This window comes from Aptenodytes forsteri, unplaced genomic scaffold (assembly GCF_000699145.1).
Source record: "Aptenodytes forsteri isolate BGI_AS27 unplaced genomic scaffold, ASM69914v1 Scaffold51, whole genome shotgun sequence".
Lineage (NCBI taxonomy): Eukaryota > Metazoa > Chordata > Aves > Sphenisciformes > Spheniscidae > Aptenodytes > Aptenodytes forsteri.
The window spans coordinates 4,052,538-4,062,293 of NW_008795495.1; the positions used below are offsets into that span (position 1 = coordinate 4,052,538).

Below are 9,756 nucleotides of genomic sequence, written 5' to 3' on the forward strand. Positions count from 1 at the left end.
CCCAAGAGTGGGGCCCCCGTAGCTCAAAAAAAAAAAAAAAAAAGAACAGATGGGAACCCCTTAATCCTCTTTCTCATCATCCTTGACTCTCTCCTAGGTAAATTGACATCTGTTGTCTTGACTCTGTCGACTGCTGAGCATCTCTTGTCTTCCCACACTGCCAACTGCGAGAAGCAGCATTGCACCGCACACCAGTGATTCATGGGAGACACGCACTTACATTCCTCTGCTCATTTTAAATGTAAACTTTAACACCCCTCTCAAGCTTCATGCATGGTTGCAGCACTCGGTACTTGCCAGTTCAGAAGCATCAGTGGGAAGGAAGCCGGTCTTGCTTTAATTTGGCCAAGCTCTCAGATGAGTATGTTTTTCAAACACACCTGTAACCTGCCCAAGACACAGCAGTGACAACATTCTGGCCCCATTAACGGGGAACAGAAAAATTCTTTGTGGCTTCAGTAGTACCAACAACATCTGAACATTCTTTTTCAGATTCAGAGGTAATTCACAGGGGAATTAAGCAACAGGGCCACTTTCAGTGGCAGAGAAGTGTATTCCTAAGTGTGGCATAAAGACACTGAAAACTAGGCTGCATAACAAAATACGGAGGAAGGATTTTAGAGTGGTTAAACTGCATAAAAACCTTGGATAGAGAAATGTAAATGCTTATTCTATGAACAAGATACAGATCCAGAAAAATCTATGAGGTGTATAAACGGGGAAAAAAAATGTGAAATGAGACTAGATCCCAATAGAAGTGTAACATGATGCTATTTAAAGAGCAAGTCATAATGCAGAAGTGTTAGTATAATTAAATTACTGGTTTAAGCTACTGCAAAGATACAACGTATGGTATATATTCTGTTACCATTAAGATGCTGAATGTTGTTTATGGCACTGGAAATCTTTACGCTCATCTTTTTAATAATTAACACAGAAGTTAGAGTATTTCCCTACAATCTAAGAAGTAGGATGGAAGTTAGGATGACGTGAATGCGTGCAGTTCCAGATACAAGCTACACAGGGGAGAAAACCAGAAGTCCTTATCCCATCGTCAGACGTGCTCTCAAAAGGATTACCGTGTATCAAGACTGTATGCAGCAGTGCCACCTGGTGACCGATGCTATGACAAAGTCCTCTTAAAATACTTTATGGCACAGAAATTTATTGTATGAAATAATAGAATTTTCCTTCTTTTTTAATATGCATATTAAAGCTTACTGTTCCAAAGCTCAGTGTGCGAAGTACAAAACTGACACTGAAATTTCCAATTTTTCAATATGACAATATTTGTAATGTAAACGCTAACAGAGTATTTGGAAACTATGGCACCTGCACATATTGAACAGAAATGGTTCTCAGGTTAGGGCAGCTAGACCGTAATTAGCCGTAGGAGGAAAATGCAGTACAGGGAAGAGGAAACCCAGAAACACTAAAATTAGCCTTCACAGAGATCAGCAATCTCAGCTTCCTTACTTTCTCAATGACACAAAGTCATAAATAATTAACAGACATATCCCAGCAACTCAGTTCAAATGGCAGGTCATTTCTCCACCTCCCCTCAGAAAAGCCTCGGAAACAAGAGTCAGGAAGTCTTTCAAAGCACCCAGGGCTGGGTATGAGGAGCGCTGAGCATCATCCCTCTAACATGCGTGCTTCTTCACGCACTCAAGCACCAAGAGTGGAACCGGATGAGTACGTATGGACAGTGCTGTACAGCAGAAACAAAAATAAAGGAAACATTTGGCCAAAATTGCACAGTGACAAGCAAATCCAGTTGTTTATGAGGTGATAGAGCCTCAGGAAGGGAGGACTGTAGCAGCATACCATGCAAGCTCAAGCCAGGTCGAGGCACTCGTTATGTCATGTACTGACCTGCACAGATCCAACTTCCTGATCAAGTGAATGCCCGGTAAGCTAGCAGCCCAACCAAGAGTCATGTAACATTTTACCAAAAGTCTGCCTGGGAAATGAGCAGTACCACGATCAACCACAGGGTACTGGATAGGATAGAGGCTGCTGAATTTTAAGTCCCTCCCCCTGTTGCAAAGGTTCTTCAGAGATGGGGCATTTTTTGCTGCAGGTAGATTAAATGACTCGGGCACTTTTCCGTATTATTCTAGTACCCGCAAGGGCTTAAACAGAAGAACCCTGCATGCCTCTGCAAAGGAGTGGAAATTACTCTCTCATTATACCCACAGTTGAGAGGGTAATAAAACAGTCAAATACGATAGGGAACAGGGCAAGCAGGAAGAAGAAACAACATTCTTCCTCTCCCCCAATTTATTATCTCTCTACCTTTGTTTTTAATTGGTCCAAGCTAACGTATCTTCAGGTGTTCAAATAAGAGTGCAAAGGCTTGAAAATGGGAAGGTAAAAAAAACAAAGGGGGATGGGCTCACAGTGAACAACAAGGTTACATACCTTCAAAACGTGGTTAAAGAAAGGCAGTACAATTTTGCAGAAGCAGGAACAGAGACATGCTTTTACTTTGGCCATGACTAGGCCAAAGTATGCAGAAGTTAAATATTTAAAACAGTAGCACACAGACATGACTACAGCCATTTGTGCACTCTTTCTATGCACCTTTCTCCATTTTTCTACAAAATAGCTTTCTGCAAATGGGCTGGTGTGTTTGAAACTAATGCAAAAAGAAAAAAAAAAGTCATGTGATGAAGACAACAGACAGTCATTGCCAGGAGATTCCTTCATTATTCCCTCCCTTGGGTTTGTTTACTGTGTAAGACCCTTCCCCCCCCCCCTTCCTTCCTCTTGCTCTGTTCCAGGCAAATGTTGAAAAGAAAAATTGTTTACTTGTCTCCTAAATACAATTAAGGAAAGAAAACCACTTGAATGCAATTTCCTGCAAAATTTCATTAATCTCGTATGTCCCCTGTCTTTTCCTGGTTCCATACAACATTTTGTCTAGCTGTAAGTAATTGATACAAACGTTCCTTGCAGCCTGCAGTTATCCCTCAGCTCCCTGGTACCCCACCACAGAGAAAGACTGCGTATGTCTGAACTTCATCCTATCTAATAAGGAAAGAAGTTTAGTCATAGTCTAGTCCTGAACTTCACCCACTATAGCATTTATGAGACAGACTTTCATGCAGTAGGCTTAAAACAAAAGACAGACCATCTTTATCTTTGTTACCTATATGTTTAATGACCGTTTGTGGACTTACAAAAATATTCATGTTATACAATTTCATATCAATCAACAAGTAGAATTAGGAACACGCAAGGACTCCTGATTCTCTTTGAAAAGTTCTGGTTTCTGCACATATAGACAAACAATTCAACAGCTTGTTTGCACATGTTAATATTGCTACCCTGCAAACTGTTAGGTTTTTAGTTTGGTGTTTTTTTGGTTTTTTGTTTGCCTTTTTTTTTTTTTTAACAAAGTACTTAATTCTTCCATTACTCAGTATAGGAATTCCTACTGATAGCGATCAGGACAAATCTCAGAAGTTTGAGTACATAGCCAACTTTCAATCACATCTCCTAGATGTCCATAAACACCTCTGAAAATTCTCAGACAGTAAACTGGTATAGTACACACGTCCAGGCATCTTCCAGCCAGAGTTACAACATGCTGGAGTTCAGGGACACTTCAAAAATACTCATTAATATTTCTAGAATATTTGACTTGACAAAATGTAAGTTAGACTTTTCAAAGGCAGCCAACTTTCTCCTCTTGGTGATGGACCAAGCAAAAACGGTAACTGAGTTTCCTCATTACCTTCCAGCGTCTACTAAATCACTTCTAGAAGGTAAGACATGATTAATTAAATCTTCTTTTCCATCCAGTTCCAATGAAGGCACAAATATTTCCAGCTATATGAAGAACTTAATTGCATTAGAACAAATGGGAAGTATTTGTAAGGCTCCAGCTTTACTAAAAAAAAAAAAGTATTATTTTTCTGGAACTCTTGCATTGATGTAAACCAATTAATTCACTAGGCCAAAGCATGACAATGTTTTCCAGTTATAGCAGCCTTACAGTCCAACTTCTTCATATTAAAAAAAAAAAATCAGCTGCTTAGATCACTTTTACACACACAGGGAGGATTTTCTGCACTATGTTCAGCCCCGAGCCCTTGCAGACAGACAAGGGAAAAGGCAAACGGGAAGTCTGTTCCTGAGACCGTTTTGTGACATTCCATTGAGAGGGCCCCAGAAAAGAGCAACCTGCTCTTCCCAGCCACAAAGCAAACACCTCGGACTTCAGCAGCACAAAGGAAGTATCATCCAGATCAATGGCCACGGCCCAAAACTTTCACTATCTTTTGTTAAAGCCGACACTGTTCCACTTATTTGGGCTTCTAAGCAACTCCCAAGTACTGTTTTATGCACCATGCATAATGCCCAAACAGTGGGTATCTCTGTTTAACAGAGATAACAGTATCTCTTTATTGAAAGGATTGCAGTATGCAGCACGCACAGTGTGCTGCAGTTTATTTTCATGACACAAAAAGGCAGGCATCACCTGTATCAATGACTTTCAGCCAGCTTCTAAAAAAGTTAATAAAAAATGCAAGTGGGTTAGAAAGGTAGATGTTCTCACTTAAGGGGGCCTGAAATCAGTGAGGAACTGTCCCAGCAAAACTGGTTCTCAGTCTCTACCATTCTGAAGTTGCAGCATAAACTTCAGTCTGCTTATCAGTATGAATTGTCTCTCTTCAGATTTACTTGCTCTACTACACCACCGGCACATCTTGAAATGCAACAGTACTGTTTTTATTACATCCCACTATATTTGCAGTTTGCGTTTTGTTTATGGAAAACTTAAGGGGGGTGGGGTGGGGAAAGACGGCATGCAAGCACACTGGATTTATCACTCCCCCTTTGGAAATATCCCCATTCTTCGGAATCAAAGTCAAAATTTTGCTGGTCAGGACATTCTCTGAGAGCAAGCGCTCGCAACACAGTCCAGTGGACTCCTGCCACACAATACAACAAGCAAAGAAATCTTGCTGACTTTTAGTGTGGTCCTTTCTCTGATGTGCTTGGCTAACACTCCAGCCTGAATTTTCATGTTTCCTCTTGACTTTTCTAGTTCAGAGCTTGGAGTGAGGCAGCTACATCAAGCAGAGCGCCACAGATTAGAGTGGGATTAAATGCAAAGGCAAAATATATTAAAATGCTTTTGAATTAAATTCACGTTTCTACCTTTATTTAAAGTTAGCCTCTGGGCTTCATTTCCAAGAATAAATTTTGGGTCTCCAGAAAAGCTTAATGCATTAACTCAGTTTTTATAAGCCTAGGTGGCGGGAAATAGGTATTTGAAATAAACAAGCTGTTAGGACAAGTACATTCTCCAGTTATTAAAAGACGACTGGAAGCCAGGTCTGCAAATACCCGCAACTAACTACCTGACATTGCTATTCTTCAAGAATAACTGTATGCTTGTTATGTGTAACTTCATATACTCCTTATACTTAATGTTATTGTTGAGTCCAAGGGCATCTCAATTGTACAGACAAAAGTGTTAACATAGGATTTACACTTCTCTCAGTATCTTCCCAGTCAACATTTTCAGGTGTCTTTCCACACTCCAGAGTTAAATGTGTAGTTTCTTACTCTTGGATATTAGAAAGTCTACAGTGATGCTTCTCTGTACACATCCTGATCTTTTGTCTACCAGGATGAACAAAGCTGAATGCATTTTCACAAACACTGCAGAGTTGGCTTCAAGTATTCAAAAGCGAAGAAATCTTCACAGCAATGCAAGGATGACGCTGACAAATACCTGTCAAGACGACAAGGATACATACCTTGCTGAACAATGGCACTTTATTCCCTGTGCAGGACGGAAAGTTTACTTGATCTAAGTCTGTCCGACATTTCAGTGTAAATAAAAGAGTTCTCTTCAAACTGTTTCCAGAACAGCCGCCATTTCCTTGAACTGTCTGAAGAAGTTCTAAAAAGCAAGAGTTAAGGTAAATTTCAGTTGCTTGAAGAAAAGCTTGAACTGTAGTTCAAACTAGCATGTTGGACAAAAATCACAATCCATGTTTCTCACATTCCCTCTTCAGTTACAATTTGCAGCTTGAACTGAAAGTTTCTGCTTTTCTTTTTGTGGGCTGGTTGGCATCTGGGCACATTCACTATTAAATCTGTGATGCCTTATTTGCATGGGTTAGCCTATTAATAGGAGAAGATGCTATGAAAGAAGAATACAAAATAGCTCTCACACCACAACAAAAAAAACCCACCACCAAAAAACCTTCTTATGCAAGTGTGTCTATCCCCAGCTGAAATAATCCAGGCTTCTCAAGTATAGCATCCATTTCTGATAGTAGTTGAACAGCAAATTACTAAATAGGTTTCAACCAGAATGAATACATTTCACAACACCTAAGGATTCACAGTATCCTTCTCAAATTCCTGCCAGTTCAACTCCAAGGATTTATTTATTTGTAAGCTTGTATCATATTCTATGTGATGTATTTGCCCTTTAAACAGGAATGACAACAGAAGTGCCACATTTATGCAAAATTAAACAAAGTTACATAAGTTCATAGATGAAGGCATAGCAATTAAGAGCCAGTGGTGACAAAGCAGACTGACCTCCATTCCTATCATTAGTAAATGTTAGGCTTAACCCAAGTTCTAGATTTTGAGGCTGGGAAACAGTTCCATAGATTTAGAATATTCCATCCATTTTGAATAAGGCAGAGTGACAGCTGACAAGAAAGGTCCAAAAGTCTTTATGTCTTCAGTTGTTAGCTTATTTGTAAGAGAACAGATTAATTACTTCTAAATTAACATTTTTGGATAAGTGATGTAGAACTAAATGCTATGAAATAAGTATTTCGCTTCAGTGTTATTAAATAATTATTTAATGGTTCATCTTTGAATGACTGTATTGGTAAATAAGCAACACAAACATATGCATCAAGGTATACAGTTGCTCCTTCACAACAATGTCACTGTTGTTTTAAGAGACTGAATCAAGTAACACTGATTACAGACCTTGAACTGTGGGATCGTCATTTCAAAAGATTTGTCTGTTATTTGTCCCGAAGGGTCTGCCACTTTTAGCGTCACTGTAACGTAAGGATACTTCAGAGACCTGCAGGTGTCAGAGCTCATCGCAACTCCCAGTTTCCACTTAATATCTACAAACTACAAAGAAGAAAATCATTGGAAGCAGTGTTAAAGGAAGAGATCTAGCCTACCATTGCTATTCTGCTGGATGGATGTTTTACAGACAATATAGGACATCTAGGGCTCATATCCAAATGGGAAACAAAACATACACATTCAGATGCTATTGTGAAACAAAATCATCTGCCCTTCCTTTTAATAGTGAAAAAATAAGCAATTTAGTAAGTTACTTCACTTAATCTGTTTTCCTTATTCAAGCACTGTCAATAGTCAAGTACAGTCTATTTAAAGTTCTAGTAAGAGGAGCCTGAGTCACAGAGTTGACCTGGCTTGTATATCACTCGTGCTTTTGTCATGTTTTGTTTTGTTGGTTTTTTTTAAAGTTTCTAAATCAAGTGGAAACATGAGAAAAACCTCAAGACAGTGCACAAAGATTTTATAATAGCAATAATGGAAAAAAATTAAGGCATTTCATAATTGTATTTTAGATAAATCAAAGTACATCATAAAAACATTTCAGAGAGGTAAGTTATCATTTTTAGCCTTTTATGATAGGCAGAACTGTTGAATAAAGAAGTGAAGTGAGCCTTCAAAAGCTTACTATCAAGCCTCAAAGATTCCCCCCTCCCCCCCAATTCTGTACTCTTTTAAACTATTGTTAGGAAAAAAGATCTTAACATGCAAATACACTCTGTGTTATTTTTTCAAAAAGGAAAAAAAAGGAATGCTGGTAATTGACAGAAAGTATCTTTAAAAAGAGTTTAAACTTAAGGGAGACAAAGCCTAAAACAATCAAGTGCTGGTGTTATCAACTCCAAACAACAATTCAAATTACATTTCAAACAGATTTACATAAACAGCTAATACACTTGTCTGCCACACTGACTGCCACTCACCTTCCCTAATAGTACTACGAAGCACTGATTTTTAAGAAGGTATGAAATGTGACTTTATCATCCAAACAGTAATATTAGAAAACTGTTCAGCATTTAGACAACCTTCATTGTATATGCTTCTTTATCTGGGTAGACATTTGGAAACATACATACATATATATATATATATAGGAAAGCTTTCGGCAGTCAAGATACCACCATGTGCTTGACAATACAACGTACACAATGAAGCACTGACATTTCTGAAAACGTAGTAGTTAGCTCAACTGCACTTTGTCATTTAGTTACCTGCCCCACTGTGGCCATATTTCTTGCATCTTCTGACATACTAATAGATTTGCCCTGCTCATTCCATACATGACGAATAACTTGAACTGCATGTTTTGGCAGCGCGCTGACTGCATTGCCCAAGGTGGTGACGAGTTCTTCCGTAGAGAGATTGTTTCTGGCTGCTGTGCTATAGGTATATCCAAAGAAGACCGCATCAATTTCATCTTCCATGAATTTAATAAAATTTCTCACTTCACCCCAAATAGGCAATTTTTATTTCTGCTTTACATGTCTATATACTTTACAATAATTAGGCAGCCCGTGATTTTTTTTCCTCGCCAGAATATTTTACTAATCTTTTGTATCTACATGCAAGAAACAACATGACTTGACTTTTAATGTGTCTTAATATGCAGAGACCAAGCTTTGCTGGGCTTGCACAACACACAACATTGAAACAAAAATAATCACAGCCTCCAAGTGCTGTTGCAACTGAAAAAAGGCATAATTCAGTGAAAGATGCGTGCATAGAGCAGTTAAACATTATTACTTTAGAAACAAGGCAGTTTAATTAAACATTTAGGAGAGGTAATTTAAGTATCACCAAAAGGCAAGCAAGGACCTCTAGGTAATGGTATAATCAGTACTAACAGGAGGCAAATGATGCAATAAACCCTCAACTGAAAAGGCAGCAAGTCTAGAGGAAAATTGCCACTCAATTTCCTCTACAGAAACAGGTAAAAAAAAAAATTCCCACCCTAGGTTTGTTCATGCAGATCCACTCCTCTTAAAGAGACATTAACAAAAAAGAAAGAGAGTTGGTCCTCCAAGTAGCATGGTCTAATATAATTTAGGGCTTTACATTTTATAGAGGAAAAAGTAGCATGTTGAATTTCTACTAGTATATTTTCTTCAGTCATATTAATGTTACAACAAATATTTAGATACTAGATATTAAAAGAACAAACAAGATCTTGAAAATTTTATCTTTCTGCAAATAGAAAAACTTACAGAAAAAAAACAGCTGAAAATACTACCTAAAAACCTTTATCATAGCAGAGTTCAACATGATAAAACTGCGTGCCCTTCAAACAGGCACAAATGCTGGTTTCTAATCTCTAAGAAACAAGAAGTTTTTAGAACATGCTTCTTCCAGGCAAAGGCCTAGCTGTCTTAGCTTTAGACCTGAGCTTAACTTCCTCTTTTATTTTGCCAGTAGTTCTAAAGCTTGCAGACAGAATCTTAGAACCATTTTCTCTCTTTACTTTTGGGGGTTTTTTTAATTACAAAAAGTGAAACTATATGTTAAGTAACTACAAATTTTTTAAGAACATAAACTAAGCCCAGAAATTATTTTTTTGTGTACTGAGAGCTACAAACTTTCGCCCTTTTCCCAAATCAGTTCATTTTATACCCACATTTGATGTCACTTTTAAATACCACTATTAAGTTGGTGTGGAGGGAAAAAAAAAAAGAC

The 9,756-nt window shown here is 38.2% G+C and overlaps 1 protein-coding gene across 2 annotated transcripts in view; it reads right to left on the minus strand.

Moving 5' to 3' along the window:
• The window catches only part of COMMD6 (COMM domain containing 6), an 11,088-nt gene extending 2,662 nt beyond the window's left edge, over positions 1-8,426 (minus strand). The window contains exons 1-4 of one of the 2 annotated variants that reach the window (XM_009281723.2): positions 8,298-8,426; positions 6,979-7,131; positions 5,778-5,923; positions 1,477-1,711 (exon numbers count right to left, since the gene is read on the minus strand). In XM_009281723.2, coding sequence (XP_009279998.1) covers positions 5,873-5,923; positions 6,979-7,131; positions 8,298-8,336 — 243 coding nt within the window. In that variant the 5' untranslated portion in view covers positions 8,337-8,426 and the 3' untranslated portion in view covers positions 1,477-1,711; positions 5,778-5,872. The remainder of the gene's footprint in view (positions 1-1,476; positions 1,712-5,777; positions 5,924-6,978; positions 7,132-8,297) is intronic. The other variant, XM_019472699.1, reaches the window with a different exon arrangement.
• Positions 8,427-9,756: the final 1,330 nt, after the last annotated feature.